At 42.5% G+C, this 16,991-nt stretch overlaps 1 protein-coding gene across 1 annotated transcript in view; it reads left to right on the top strand.

Moving 5' to 3' along the window:
* LOC147733265 (sperm-specific sodium:proton exchanger-like) overlaps positions 1-14,982 on the top strand; it is a 4,638,748-nt gene extending 4,623,766 nt beyond the window's left edge. Inside the window, exon 21 of the mRNA XM_086958943.1 lies at positions 14,788-14,982. Within this exon, the coding sequence (XP_086815069.1) occupies positions 14,788-14,982 (195 nt within the window). The remainder of the gene's footprint in view (positions 1-14,787) is intronic.
* The last annotated feature ends 2,009 nt before the right edge of the window (positions 14,983-16,991 follow it).

Genomic DNA, 16,991 nt, shown 5'->3' with positions numbered 1-16,991 from the left:
AACACAGTGCATGTGAGAGTTGACATATATAAATAACTGTGCATAAGAGCCAGTGAATGTGTGAGTGGCTGTATGGATCATTGTGAACTTGTATCAGGGATTGTATAAGAGAGTAAATATGTGTTAGTATATGTTTGAATAAGTAAAGTTTGTATAACTGTATAGTTGAGGAAATGGAGGTGTGATTGATTCTTTGCATGACTGACTAGGTGTGTGAGTAACTCCATGGATGAGTGACAGTCTGTGAGTGTCTGTTTACACTGATTGTATCTAAGGTTATATTAGAGTCTGAAGAGGTTCATCGTATTATCACATGAATGATATCATCAGTGATGTGATCAGTAATGTCAAATGAGATGTCATCAGTGATGTCATCAGTGATGTCATTTGAGATGTCATCAGTGATGTCATTTGAGATGTTATCAGTGATGTCATCAGTGATGTCACTGACCATGTCATGAATGATGTAATATGTGACATCATCAGCAGTGGATTGCGGGTGCGCGATATATAGTTAGTGCAACTAACTATATATGGAATTTCAATGGTTTTGTGTGAGTAAAATAAGGTTTTGTAAATGCGAATTCCTAACTATATATGGTCTATAACCTATGGTTTTTTCAGTGAATTTTCAAGGTTTTGTAAATGCTAATTCCTAACTATATATGGTCTATAACCTATGGTTTTTTCAGTGAATTTTCAAGGTTTTGTAAATGCTAATTCCTAACTATATATGGTCTATAGCCTATGGTTTTTTCAGTGAATATATATATATACATACATATGAAACGACCACTTCCTCCGTGTTTGTTCCATACTTGCCGTGTATTGTATGCTGGAACTGCAAATGGAGAATTAAATCTTTTTGAGCACACGCACGTTTTTATGGTCTCTTTGAACTAACTGGTTGGAGTGCATTCGCACAGCACAGCGGCTGCTGTGCTTGGTGGACAACAATATACATACATATATAAACATATATCATCTGTATATCTATATAAATACAAACATAAATGCATGCATACATATACTTATATGCATACAGATGCATGTTATTTACATGAAAGTTGAAAAAACACTAATAAAAGCAAAGCTAAAAAGCCACCTCATTACAAACAGAATGGCTTTAACTTAAACGAGGGCGAGATCTATTGCATTTTCAATGCTTGTTTACTTTGGTTCCATCAAGAAGGCATTCAGATGTGTCACACATTTGCCATAAATTCTGAATGTTAGCACTCTAGTTGCACGTTAGATCACTGTAGTAAAGCTACTGCTCACCAGGGACGTCTGCTGCTGGTATTCAAAGTGCATGTTTCACTCTGCATGTCAGAATTTTTTTAATGAAATAGAAGAGGATTTGAGGTCACTCAAAATGATCCCTAATTTTTCTTTCTGAAGCACTAATCATACTTTCTATGGCAAAATTAACCCCCTCATGTTGTTCCTTTTTAAATTGAGTGTTTTCAGACTTACCACTTCATTCCAATCAAGATGGCTTCTGGTGTGCCATACTTTTGTCATAAGTAAGACTGTTAGCGCTCTAGTTGTTCTTTAGAACACTCTGGGACATTCTGTCATTGGGCTATACTTGGGGTACATCTGGGTGATATTTGGGCTACATTTAGGCTCTTTTGTCTCTGGTGGCCATCTTGGGAGACTGTATGTCAGAATTTTTTTATGAAATTGAAGAGGGTTTGAGAAGTCACTCAAAATGTGCCCTAATTTTTCTTTCTGCAACACTAATCATAATTCATATGGCAAAATATACCCCCTCATTTTGTTCCTTTTTAAATTAAATGTTTTAAGAGTTACCACTTTATTCCAATCAAGATGGCTTCAGGTGTGCCATACCTTTGTAATAAGTAGGACTGTTAGCGCTCTAGTTGTTCTTTAGAACACTCTGGGACATTCTGTCATTGGGCTATACTTGGGCTACATCTTGGTGATAATTGGGCTACATTTGGGCTCTTTTGTCTCTGGTGGCCATTTTGGGAGACTGCATGTCAGAATGTTTTAATGAAATAGAAGAGGATTTGAAAAGTCACTCAAAATTTGCCCTAATTTTTCTTTCTGCAGCACTAATAATACCTTCTATTGCATAATATACCCCCTCATTTTGTTCCTTTTTAAATTAAATGTTTTAAGAGTTACCACTTTATTCCCATCACGATGGCTCCAGGTGTGCTATACCTTTGTAATAAGTAGGACTGTTAGCGCTCTAGTTGTTCTTTAGAACACTCTGGGACATTCTGTCATTGGGCTATACTTGGGCTACTTCTGGGTGATATTTGGGCTACATTTGGGCTCTTTTGTCTCTGGTGGCCATTTTGGGAGACTGCATGTCAGAATGTTTTAATGAAATAGAAAAGGATTTGAGAAGTCACTCAAAATGTGCCCTAATTTTTCATTCTGCAGCACTAATCATACTTTCTATGGCAAAATATACCCCCTCATGTTGTTTCTTTTTAAATTAAATGTTTTAAGAGTTACCACTTTATTCCAATCAAAATGGCTTCAGGTGTGCCATACCTTTGTAATAAGTAGGACTGTTAGCGCTCTAGTTGTTCTTTAGAACACTCTGGGACATTCTGTCATTGGGCTATACTTGGGCTACATCTGGGTGATATTTGGGCTACATTTGGGCTCTTTTGTCTCTGGTGGCCATTTTGGGAGACTGCATGTCAGAATGTTTTAATGAAATAGAAAAGGATTTGAGAAGTCACTCAAAATGTGCCCTAATGTTTCATTCTGCAGCACTAATCATACTTTCTATGGCAAAATATACCCCCTCATGTTGTTTCTTTTTAAATTAAATGTTTTAAGAGTTACCACTTTATTCCAATCAAGATGGCTTCAGGTGTGCCATACCTTTGTAATAAGTAGAACTGTTAGCGCTCTAGTTGTTCTTTAGAACACTCTAGGAGGCTGCAGTAGAACACAAAGGAATCAACTGACAGTCTCTGTCCTTGTTGGATGTACATGTTTTACTGAGAATGTCAGACTTCATTTTCACATGACTGAGAAAGATAATGTGAATTTACAGAAAATATGCTTTCAGTTTAGCTTATAGATCCCCTTCCAAACCACTGTGGGAAAATCATGAGGTATTAGTTTTCTTTCAAACAATATTCATGATATCACAGCAGAAGGGTTTTTCACATGGTAAAATCACCTTAGAACCCACCACAATTCCTAAAACGAGTATGGTACCATTAACAAATGATTTATAATGTAACTAAAGTCCTAAAACCCTCTATTAACTACAATGCTTTTTAATGAGGTGCTATCATGTATATTGGTCCCAGGATGGCTGCCAACACTTCTTGGATGAAGTGCTGACAGCCAATCAGATCAGATGTGTGGTTAGGCTCCGCCCAGATATATATCTTTTTTTGAACCTAAATTACTCAAAATCCACTGGAGCACATATATTGAGACCTAGCAAAGGCACATCGGGCTAACAGTCCCTACAATTTTGCCAAGTTTCGTGCAAATCCATTCAGCCGTTCGAGCTAAAAGTGAGGCCTACCGCCCTATGGAAATTAACATGGGAAAAACACGTTTTGGGACCCCCCTTTTTTCTCGGCCCCCCCTTGATGAAACCCCCCCAAATTGTCAGGGGCTGCTCAGAAACAAAATGTTCCATTTTCCTGAAAATTTCAGCCAATTCCGTCCACAAACGCCAAAGTTATTAGACATAGAATTTTCAAAAATCCCATAGAGAAAAAATCCTAACTATATATATATATATATATATATATATATATATATATATATATATATATATAGTTAGGATTTTTTCTCTATGGGATTTTTGAAAAGGTAAATTAATGCCACACCACATTTCTTGGAGATATATATATATATATTACCTACTGGCTATCGCCAGTAGGTATATATAGTTAGGATTAATTCCCTATGGGACTTTTGAAAATTCTATGTCTAATAACTTTGGCGTTTGTGGATGGAATCGGCTGAAATTTTCAGGAAAATGGCACATTTTGTTTCTGAGCAGCTCCTGAAAATTTGGTGGGGTTTCGTCAAGGGGGGGCTGAGAAAAAAGGGGGGTCCCAAAACGTGTTTTTCCCATTCATTTTTCCATAGGGCGGTTGGACTCACTTTTAGCTCGAACGGCTGAATGGATTTGCACGAAACTTGGCAAAATTGTAGGGACTGTTAGCCCGATGTGCCTTTGCTAGGTCTCAATATATGTGCTCCAGTAGTTTTTGAGAAATTAACGTTTAAATCAAGATATATATCTGTAACAGCGCTCTGGGCAGCGATCCGGTCCGCTTACTTTTCGCTTATCGGAACTTTGCGCGCAGAAAGCTGATTGGCTCTCCGGTGTCTGTCAACATTCTAAACAGTCCGGAGCGGCCGCCATCTTGTCTCTCGGTAGGATCGAGAGAGAAGAAGAGGTGAAAAACGAAGGGTGAATTTAATGAAAGGGGGCAAGGTATCCCCCTCTTGACCCCCTAGGAATGCTGTTGGGGTTATTAAAGGGACCCGTGGGGAAAAGAAAAAAAAAATGATTTTTCACGGTAGAAGCGCTTCACGGGCCGCGAACTGGGCCGCAAACTGGTAGCGAAACGGGAATTCGCCATTTTGTGCTTCGTAAATTAAATTACTAGTTATAAGTGGGTACGGGAGACGTATCCTAATCCCCTATGTTTCCTGAGGGTGGGTGAGGAGGCTGATATATGTTGATACATCTCTTCCAGCGGCTGTGCGTGAGCTTTTTTTTTTTTTTTGCTGCGTGACAGTCCGGAGCGGCCGCCATCTTGTCTCTCGGTAGGATCGAGAGAGAAGAAGAGGTGAAAAACGAAGGGTGAATTTAATGAAAGGGGGCAAGGTATCCCCCTCTTGACCCCCTAGGAATGTTGTTGGGGTTATTAAAGGGACCCGTGGGGAAAAGAAAAAAAAAATGATTTTTCACGGTAGAAGCGCTTCACGGGCCGCGAACTGGTAGCGAAACGGGAATTCGCCATTTTGTGCTTCGTAAATTAAATTACTAGGTATAAGGGGGTGCGGGAGACGTATCCTAATCCCCTATGTTTCCTGAGGGTGGCTGAGGAGGCTGATATATGTTGATACATCTCTTCCAGCGGCTGCGCCATCTTGCCTTTTTTCGAATGCCACAATTTTGTCGTGCACGGCAGCCATTTTAGATGCCAGGCTGGTCCCAGGCTATCACCTACCCCTGCGGATGTAGTTTATGGCCCCAGCTGTAGAGAATTCAGACATGCCAATCCTCCTGATTCAGGCGTGTGAGTACTGATTTCAGTGCTAGTCTCCCGCCTCCCGATTTCTGCAAGCAAAAACCCGGGGGCATATTACTAACAACTAGCGATAATTTTTGTCTATAACTTGTTTAGAGACAAAAATTATCGCCGCACATCGGCGATTTTTATCGCAGATAAACCTTGCTATTATCGCAGAAAAGTCAGCGATATTCATGTATTATCGACCTAATGCTCTTAGCCATGTTATCCACCTCCCATTGGATAACATGGCTAAAACCTGCTCAGGGCAGGTGTTAGCTTTTGGAGATATTCGCGCTTAGTGCGAATATCTCCAAAAGTTGGTAATAGAAGGTAGCGATGTTAGGGACTGTTTCCAGTCGCTAACATCTTGGCACGCCACTTTGCATGTCATTAGTGATAAGTATCACTGACATGCAAAGCCGGGCCCAAGATGGTCGCTATCTCCTTTTAGGTGTCACTAACTGGTGTTAGCGACAGCTTGATAATAGGGAAATAATTTTATCTCCGCTTTCATGGTTTTTAAAGCCAAAAAAGGGGAGATAAACCCCCTTGCTAATATGCCCCACGATTCCTTGGGGGTTTCAGCTGATAGGGCTTGGTATTGTGTTACATGGTAATTTTTCCATGAAACGTCAGAGGGTCGATGTAGGGGTTCTAGAAGAGGTGATAAACCATTTAAGCCTCATGAACAAGCGCATGGTCTTTTAAAGATTTCTGAAGTACTCGGGGCGGCGGTGTGTGTGTGCCCTCTTTCAGGAGCGGGCGGGGGGGCACTGCCAGCAACTTGCCAGGTCAGGTAGTGTTCAACACGTGCATCACCCTTTCTCTGCTTGCTATTGCGCTCCATGCTTCGGAAAGGTAAGAAAAAGAACGTGCATTTGAGTTTGAAATGTCCGATCCTGCAGCAGCACACTTCCAAAGCCCACACATGACAATAACCCGATTCAAGGCCCCATTCACCCGTTTTTCAAAAAATAGATAACACTCCAACAAAGTAAGATTATAAAACTTTATTAACTTTTAACGATAATGAACAGAACAAAAACTAAAAACATTTAAACATTTATTAACACAAAAAGCAACAATGGTTAGAAGCTGTCTTTTGTGCGAATAGTCCCAAGGCAGCACAACGTGCAGAGTTCTGGACGGCACCCAGGTGATGTCGCCTGGGTGCCGCACTGGTTTAGGGATCCTACAATGCTGCTCCGAAAATTGGCGTGGGGCGTCCCGGGTGGGGCGGGGGGAGGCCTCGTCAGTAGCGGTCTGTTGTGCGAATAGTCCCAAGGCAGCACAACGTGCAGAGTTCTGGACGGCACCCAGGTGATGTCGCCTGGGTGCCGCACTGGTTTAGGGATCCTACAATGCAGCACAGAAAAACAGCGTGGGGCGTCCCGGGTGGTGCGGGGGGAGGCCTCGTCAGTAGCGGTCTGTGTCCAGTGTCACATGGCTGACACAACATGTACGACAGGCACCCAGGTGATGTCCAGTAAACTGCCGCACTGGTTTTGGTATCCTACAATGCTGCTCCGAAAATTGGCGTGCGGCGGCCCGGGGGGGGGGAGGCGGCGTGAACGGGTCTCCCCAGGTGGCGGCCATCTAGCTGAGTTGCGCTCGCTCTTGCGGCCACAGCGTCTCGCTCACCATGTTGTGGAGTTGCTCCCACTCTTGCAGTGCAGCGATAGGCGGCTGCCACATGGCTGTCAAAATGGCGGACGGCTCTTCGGTTTTGGGCCTGGTCCACTGAAATGGCCCTGGGACACCTTGGAAGTCGGACGCTTGCCTGCTAGGGCTTGGGCTCCATTCTCGAAAAGCGTCCCCTCAGCCGTGAAGATTGTATAAAAGTCTTGGGGGCCCCCGACTCCCGCAGGCTTCCGGTGGGGAGCGGCTGCCATGATTGCTCGCGGAATGACCACGACGGAGCCACGAGATGGTGGTGCTCTCATGCTGACGCCAGCTTCAGTCTGAATGATCCAGAAACAAGGTGGGGCTTTCATCGTTTGGGAAAAAAAAATGTTCTAAACCAATGAAAAGTGTTATTTTTAGGTCATATGACCAAGCCTTCCATCTTTAGGAAACCAAAAGTAAAATGAACCAATGAAAAGTTTTATAAACAAGTCACATGACCTGTTATGCGACATAGGGCTACAAAAAGCGTAGAAAATCCGTTGGCACGTGAGGCGGCGTCAGTAGCGGACCGATGTGCGAATAGGCCGAAGGCAGCACAACGCGCCGAGATCCGGATGGCACCGAGGTGGTGTCCAGCAAATTGCCGCACTGGTGTGGCCATCCTACAATGCTGCGCCGAAAGACGGCGTGTCCAGCTGAATTGCGGTCACTGTTGCGGTACAGTGACTCGAACGCGCCGAGATCCGGATGGCGCCGAGGTGGTGTCCAGCAAATTGCCGTACTGGTGTGGCCATCCTACAATGCTGCGCCGAAAGACGGCGTGTTCAGCTGAGTTCCGGTTACTCTTCCGGCACAGTGACTCGAACGCGCTGAGATCCGGATGGCACCGAGGTGGTGTCCAGCAAGTGGCTGCACTGGTGTGGCCATCCTACAATGCTGCGCCGGAAGTCGGCGTGGGGTGCCCCGTTGGCTTATGAGGTGATGTCAGTAGCGGACTGATGTGTGAATAGGTCGGAACCAGCACAAGGCGCCAAGATCCGAATGGCAAGTCCTGGATGTTGAGTGCCTCAGTTGAGATTTCTGAGAAGTGCTTGTAGAACTGTCTGAAGCTTATTTGCACCTGCTGCAGCTTCACTAGGTCCGGCGGAACTTGTTGCCTTTTCCTTTGTGCTTCTTTTCCTACAATGCGTTTCTTCTGAAGACACGACCAGGTCCCTGAATGTGTGCAGGGGGACGCTATTGAATGAATGAACGCGCCGAGATCTGGATGGCACCGAGGTGGTGTCCAGCAAATTGCCGCACTGGTGTGGCCATCCTACAATGCTGCGCCGAAAGACGGCGTGTCCAGCTGAGTTGCGGTCACTGTCAGTAGCGGACCGATGTGCCGAGATCTGGATGGCCAAGTTTCAAGTTTCATCTGGCAGTTTTTCTCCATCCCTCCTGGATCAAAGAAGGTGAATGCTAAATATGGCACCTGCCTCATCTGAACATATGAAGTTAACTTGTATACACTGTGGTGCTATGCTGTCCTATGGCAACATGAGCACCAACCTGATGAATACGGCATTCGAAAATCATAAATGCCCTAATGCACCCAAGAAGTAATTTTTTTTTTGCTCCAGTTGAGCCGTTTTCAATGCCTGTTTTTTGTTGTTTCCCCTCCATCAAGAACAAAACAAAAATACAAGGCGCTAAGATCCGAATGGCAAGTCCTGGATGTTGAGTGCCTCAGTTGAGAGTTCTGAGCAGTGCTTGTAAGACTGTCTGAAGCTTATTTGCACCTGCTGCAGCTTCACTAGGTCCGGCGGAAATTTTTTCCTTTTCCTTTCTGCTTCTTTTCCTACAATGCGTTTCATCTAAAGACACGACCAGGTCCCTGAATGTGTGCAGGGGGACGCTATTGATTGAATGAAAATGGCGGCTTGACACAAAGCTGACTCAAGCGTTACTGTTGGTGCTATACAGACAAAAATTGGTTTTCAGTTTGTACATTCTTCAGGTTTTTTTTCCATCTAAGTCTGATTGAGAGTTTGTAGAAAAATGGCTTCAGATTTTCCACATACTACTCTTCAACATTCTTCCTAAATGTAACAATGTGAAACTCACTAGGAGAACGGCTGTTTCTGTTTCCTTTCAAAATGCTGCCACCAATATTTTCTGAATAGAAGACACCATCTTGTAACATAAAGGGCCGAAAGGGGTTCTGGTCTGGCCAATGGTTGGTGGAGACATTTTGACTATATCTTGGACCTGCCCGGCCTCGCCCAAAATGGCGCCGGTATAAATGGGACTCGTAACTCTTTGCCCGCAAATGTATATCTAGAAAATGTTATTGTAAGTGGCCCTGTCGTATTTTAATTACAAAATGTACGTCCACCGATTCCGCAACTGTTAGACACCTTTGTTCTTGTCACCTAATGGCCCGCTCGTTACGTTCCTCTACAGTGTAAATGTCTCCTCATCATATACGATTTGAGTTTGCTCCGTGGCCGGCCCACGTGGTTATAGGCCCTTATTTGTATACTGACATTTTCACAATAAAGGTTTTTAAAACAAAACACGGTAGTAGTATTTTCATTTGTAAAGTTTTTACTTTTAGTGACTGTTTTGGAATCAGTAAAAGGCAAGTGAAATAAAGCAGTCCAATTACATGACGGATAAAAGGTATAATATGTAGGAACGCAGTAAAGATAAATGGTCAAGGGCAGTTGTGTTTTTCATGTCTGCAACATAAAGTGATCGATAAGAATCTGATAATCAGGCGTATCGGCGACTAAGACAGCAGGCCGAATCTCTTTTACTCAACGGCTCCGTCATGGAAGGAAGAAACGCCCTTTTTCTCGAAAAAGGAATATATTTTACTTGCAAGACAGTTGTAAATTTTCCGGGAAAGTACATTAGCCTGGAATATTATAACATATGTTTGAAAAAAAAATATTGTTCGAAAATAATAAAAAGCGTAATTTTTAGGTCATATGACCAAGCTTTTCATCATTAAATTAACAAAAGTAAAATGAACCAATGAAAAGTTTTATTAACAAGTCACATGACCTGTTATGCTTACGTTACGCGCTGCGCGCCGCGCCTCGGATCACTTCCGGGTGCGCTAACGCGGCGTGTCATAAAACGCATTACGCGACAACGTAGGTCAAGAATATAGTCTAAATGTCTCCACCAACCACCGTTCAGAACACAACCCCTTTCAGCAGTCCAAAAAGTTCTGTTAAATGACAACAGAGGGGACAGGCAACAAGAACCATCAGTCAAAGAGGGGAGGGCAAGTTCTTCTCTTCCGGGTCATGTTGGGGCGCTACCGGAACTGATCGAATTGGTAGTCTACAGTGTTTCTGGATGTTTCAGACTAAAGCTGGCGTCAGCATGAGACCACTACCATCTCGTAGCTCCGTCGTGGCCATTCCACGAGCAATCATGGCAGCCGCTCCCCACCAGAAGCCTGCGGGAGTCGGAGGCCCCCAAGACTTTTGTAGAATCTTCACGGCTGAGGGGACGCTTTTCGAGAATGGGACCCAAGCCCTAGCAGACAAGCGTCCGAGTTCCAAGGTGTCCCAGGGCCATTTTAGTGGACCAGGCCCAAAACCGAAGAGCCGGCCGCCATTTTGAGAGTCGTGTGGCAGCCGCCTATCGCTGCACCGCAAGAGCGGGCGCATCTCAACTACATGGTGAGCGAGACGCTGTAGTCGCAAGAGCGGGCGGAAAACAGCTGAATGGCGGAAGAGGCACAGTGTAGCAAAAGCGGGCGGAATGGCAACTAAAACGATAAAGGGGCGCCCCACTACAGCTTGTCTTCAGGTCAAACGGATTTTGGGACAAGGTCCAGAATTGAAGAGTCATCAAAAGGCAAAAAGTTCCGCCGGACCCCGGGAGCCGGCCGCCTATGTCGGGGGCGATCTCAGGCTACACCAGTGCTATAAGACTTGGGGAGGGTGTCGGAGCCAAGCGTCTTCTCCGAGTCCATGGCCATCACACCGCCCCTCAGGGGCCTCCGTCAAGCTGTTTAGGAAGGTAACATATCACATTGTTTTCTAATGCAGTCAGGTCCACAAACGACACTCACTTACTTTGAGAATAGTGAAGCTGCAGTAGGTGGAAATAAGCTTCAGACAGTGTTACAAGCGCTGCTCAGAACTCTTAACTATGGCACCCAACATCCAGAACTTATGCTATTTGAGAATGGTAGTGACATCGAAGCATCTCAGGGACCAAAACCATTAACGTACTTTCACGTATGAAAATCTTACTTGGGGAGGGGGCAGGAGCGAAGCGCCCCCTCCCAGTTAGCGCCACCACACCGTATGTTGAAAATCTGAAGCCATCGTTCTACAAAGTCAACCAAACTTGGATTGAAAAATCTAGAAAAATGTACAAACTGAAAACCAGTTTTGGTCTGCATAGCATCAGTAACAACGCTTGAGTCAGCTTTGTGTCAAGCCGCCATTTTGATTCAACAAAGCACAGGCATTGAAAAAGGCTGAAATTCAGAACTCTAAACTATGGCACCCAACATCCAGGAGCTTGCTATCCGGATCTTGGAGCCTTGTGCTGTTTTCGATCTATTCACACATCGGTCCACTACTGATATCATCTTATAAACCAACGTTATGTAAATAGTTTTTTAATAAAATGTTTTACCCTGTTTCTTTGCTGGTGTGTTGTCTATATTTTTAATATTTGCATAGGGTTTGTCATTATTTTGTGCGGGATGGGTGATGGAGCCGAGCTGTCTTGCAGCCCTCATGGTGTGGAGCTCAGTTCATCTCACTATTTTCGTATTTCTCAAGAAGGGTTGTTCCTAATATTTCTATTTTAGCGAGGTCAAAAAGAGATCCAATTAGTGGCCTACTGATTTTGCTCGATTACTTTTATTTTTTTACACGATTTTTCACTATCTGCAAAGACTAAACAGAGTATTGCGACTTTGTGCTTGTTTGTAAATAGAGAATGATCCAAAGAGAACCAATTCTAAAACAGTAAATGCTTGGACAACAATCAATCAAATGGAGAGACAAGGAGGCACGACGGATTACAACGGGGGTAAAGGCCTGCGTTAACTACCCTTCAGTATCTGCAAAGAGAGAGTACTACTAAGGCAAAAGAGGGGAGGGGGGGGGGCAGCGTTCAAAGCACATCAGCGTGCATAAATACGAAAATGTTTTTATCTATCACGTACTTGACATTTTAAAGCTTTTCATATTTGCTATTAAAAAACCAATGAAATTCACAGAAAAAACCATAGGTTATAGTGGATATATAGTTAGGAATTTGCATTTACAAAACCTTGAAAATTCAATGAAAAAACCATAGGTTATAGGCCATATATAGTTAGGAATTAGCATTTACAAAACCTTATTTTACTCGCATAAAACCATTGAAATTCCATATATAGTTAGCTAACTATAAGCGCTAACTATATATCGCGCACCCGCAATCCACTGCTGATGATGTCACATATTACATCATTCATGACATGGTCAGTGACATCACTGATGACATCACTGATGACATCTCAAATGACATCACTGATGACAACTCAAATGATATCAATGATGACATCTCAAATGACATCACTGATGACATTACTGATGACAACTCAAATGACATCACTGATGACATCTCATTTGTCATCACTGATCACATCACTCATGTGATAATACAATGAACCTCTTCAGACTCTAATATAACCTTACATACACTCAGTATAAACAGACACTCACAGACTGTCACTCATCCATGGAGTTACTCACACACCTAGTCAGTCATGCAAAGAATCAATCACACCTCCATTTCCTCAACTATACAGTTATACACATCTTACTTATTCAAACATATAATAACACATATTTACTCTCTTATATAATCCCTGATACAAGCTCACAGTGATCGATACAGCCACTCACACATTCACTGGCTCTTATGTTCAGTTATTTATATATCTCAACTCTCACATGTATTGTGTTTTACATACGTACTTACTTGCACATGTAGCAATGAGAAATCCATTCACTCACCAACACACCCATGCACAGTCAACCGCCCATATAGCTGTTTCCACATGCACTTTTGAACTCATACTCCTAGTGAATCAACTGCTTACACATCTATGCACAGAGTCACGCACCTCCCAGCCACCCACACACACACTCAGCCTCCCATTCAAATATTTGGGCAACCAATCAATAACCCATATGGCCACTCTTATAGCTACTGATCAACACATGCAGCAGCTTACACAACATCAAACATACTGATGCACGAATTAAGACAGTTTAGTCACTAACCCATGTACTCAGTGAGACACATTTAATCACTCACTCATACAGTCAGTCATGCACCTACTAAATTCTTCATCCAGACACTTATACATCCACTCATTCTTCAATATGTAAAACATATTTAAACTTTACAGACACATACAATCACTGGATGTTGTGATCAGTGATGTCATCAGTGATGTCATTTGAGATGTCATCAGTGATGTCATCAGTGATGTCACTGACCATGTCATGAATGATGTAATATGTGACATCATCAGCAGTGGATTGCGGGTGCGCGATATATAGTTAGCGCTTATAGTTAGCTAACTATATATGGAATTTCAATGGTTTTATGCGAGTAAAATAAGGTTTTGTAAATGCTAATTCCTAACTATATATGGCCTATAACCTATGGTTTTTTCATTGAATTTTCAAGGTTTTGTAAATGCAAATTCCTAACTATATATCCACTATAACCTATGGTTTTTTCTGTGAATATATATATATATATATATATATATATATATATATATATATATATATATATATATATATATATATATATATATATATATATATATATATATATATATATATATATATATATATATATATATATATATCTCCAAGAAATGTGGTGTGGCATTAATTTACCTTGGTGCCATCCGCACACTTGCTTGTGATATTTGGAACATCTACACATACCACTCTACAGTTCTACCATTTACTAGGGACAGACAGGTGAATTAACGATCTCCAATTGGGTACATCCAATTCGACATGCACTTTAGAGTCAGGGCACTGTCACAGCGGTTCTGGTTAGCAGGCCGCAGTGCATACTCCATGTTAAAAAAACACCAGCATCAGTCGAAAAACTTGGAGGGGACCATACAAAGGGCCAGATGTAGGTTAATCCGATTTACCAACAAGTCGGTAAATTAGAAGGAGGCAGATGTAGGTAAAAAATTACCGAATCTGTAAGAGTCGGTATTTACCGATTCTGTAAATACCGATTCTGTATTTCCCATTGATTCCTATGGGCCTTGAAGCCCATAGGAATCAATGTGAAATACAGATTCGGTATTTACAGAATCGGTAAATACCGAATCCTGCAAGGGTGCAGGGGGTGTCACTTTGACACCCTCTAGCACCCCAATTCTGGACTTGTGTGCAATGTGGCACACAGACATGCCCTAAGATGTGCATGCACACCTGAATTCGGTATTTTACCACCCAATAGGATTGGGTGGTAAAATACCGATTTTGAAGGGCCTGTGGCACTCTTAGGAGTGCCACCTACATGTGGTTTTTCCGAATCAGTAAATATACCGATTTGGTATTTTACCGATTCTGTAAATTTACCGATTCGGTAAGTTTACAGAATCGGTAAAATATAGGCCCCCTACATCTGGAAACCCGAATACCGGTCGGTAACGGCCGAATTCGGCCGTTACCGACCGGTATTAGGGCTCCTACATCTGGTCCAAAATGAGGAATTTCCTTACAACCATGATATTTTACCTTTAAAAAAAAAACTCTATTACTGTAGTTCATGCACAAAATATATATTTAACTTGTATGTGGTTGAGATAACTTAATATTTCTTAAATGGAACATTACAGATGTGGACAGTAAACAAGCTGTATTCCTGGCTTGTTGATGCACATTTGGAGGATGTAGAAATGAATAAGAAGATGGACGTGTATGATGGAACCATGGAAGATGTTATTCTGGTTTATGGGAGTTTAAAAGACTGCCAACTTCTGGTACCGTATTATGCACCCTGTGTTATACCCAGAACTTCCCATCAGGTATGAAGACTTATTATTTTAAGTAAAATAAGCAGACATCTGTACATACTTTGCCACTATGCTACCTTTTCAAATTACAAATTATAATGTGAAAAGCAAAATGTTTTTTTAAAAACCAATCGACAAAGTGAATAAAGAATGTTTGTATCTTAGTTTTAGTAGCAATCTGGCCCCAGGGTACCCAAGCCCCTGAGTAGTTATGGCTGAGGATGAAAATTGCAGCGTTGTACATGAAATAGTACCCAATATTTTTTGATCATGTTCCTGTTCCAGGATCCCACTGTTTTTAGGTCTCAGTACCTGCCAGAGTTCATGTCGTCAGTACAGAAAACAAACATGTGCCAAAGCCAACTGGACTCACTTTTACAGAACATCACAAAGTGAAGGGTATCCTGATGATACACATTGTTGCAGCTGCAGGGACCCATAGATCCAAGATTATTACATCCTCTGGGGAAGCTATCAGTAAGTGTTGAAGATTTAATCTGAACCTGGTGAGCAAAAAACCTTGGGGCATATTACCAACAAGTAGCGATATTTATAGCTAAATAGGCTTAGCGACAATATTTTTATCGCTGCCTATCGCTGGATATGTTAGCGGAGAAAACATGCTATTAGCAAAGTTTTTCTCCATTGTGCTAAAATATCCAGCGATAGCGGCGAAATGCGTGAATATCGCTGAGAATACAGCGATATTCATGCATTAGCGACGAAATGCTCTTAGCCATGTTATCCACCTCACATTGGATAACAAGGCTAAGAACTGGTCTGGGCAGGTGTTAGTATTTGGAGATATTCGCGCTTAGCGCAAATATTTCCAACGCTACGCCTGCCTTGCTAATAGGCGATAGCGACGTTAGCGACTGCTTTCAGTCGCTAACTGGTTGGGTAAGCCCACTTTGCATGTCATTAGCGATAAACATCGCTGACATGCAAAGCAGGCCCCAAACCCCCCGCTATTGCCTAAAAGCTGTCGCTAACATCAGTTGGCGACAGCTTGCTAATAGGGCGATAGAATTATCGCCGCTTAGCGGCCGAAAACGGCCGCTGAATCGATGATAGTTGCCTATCGCCCCCCTTGGTAATATGCCCCCTTCTCTGTTATTTTTAACTAGGGCATGGTAGAGCTTCATCATCTGTAATGTTCTCAACAACACTTATCTCCAAACAGGGGCTTTCATAGTTCCAATTCCTCTCTATACATAAATCTCTTAAAAAGTTGTCCTTCTTCCAGATTCTATCCACTTCACATATACTCTCAGGGTTACCACAGAAGACCCCATCCCAGATGCAGAAAAGAATCCTTAATATATTTAATCCATGGAATTTTGGGAGCAAAATCAAGCGAAAGACAATCCTTTAACATCAACCTATTCAGACTCAGTTCCTCCTTGGTCCACAGTCTAATCCAGATTCCAGCCCAACAAAGGGCGGAGGGCTAATAAATAGCTCTAGTAACCTACACCCAGCTCTTCATGGACACACACGGATGGGACACTTTGGGGAACACATAATAACTGCTGCAAAAAGTTATTTCAGCAATCCGAAAGCGGTTAAGTGTAATTTAACCCTAAATATCCGTTCTGTATGAAGTCGTTAAAAATGCATTCAGCTTGATAAATCTGCACCAGGGTCTTAAGGGGTTTTCTACTCAACCTTGATGCAAAATGGAAAGCTGTGGCAACGGATCTGGGTAGCTTCTCATTCTTAGCTGCCACAAGAGGGGTCCATGTCATGTTGGAATCAAACAAGAGACCTAAGTATGGGAAAGCCTTGACCTTAGCAATTATGTGGTTGCAGATGCTAAAACATTGCATCTTAGTCAATCTAGGACCTGCCACCATCTTAGAGAAATTGACTCCCACGTCAAGCTTATCCATAAAGGTAACAAAGGTGTTCAATAGATTTTGCAGTCCCTTTGCAGGCCTTACCTTTAAACCGTGTCATCCGAATATAGCAGGACAGGGAGCAAACGGGTTCCTAGGTGAAGTCCTTCAAACTAATATACCAGCAAA

The sequence above is a fragment of the Lissotriton vulgaris genome, chromosome 2_1, assembly GCF_964263255.1.
Source record: "Lissotriton vulgaris chromosome 2_1, aLisVul1.2, whole genome shotgun sequence".
Lineage (NCBI taxonomy): Eukaryota > Metazoa > Chordata > Amphibia > Caudata > Salamandridae > Lissotriton > Lissotriton vulgaris.
This window is presented reverse-complemented; position numbering and strand designations above follow the sequence as displayed.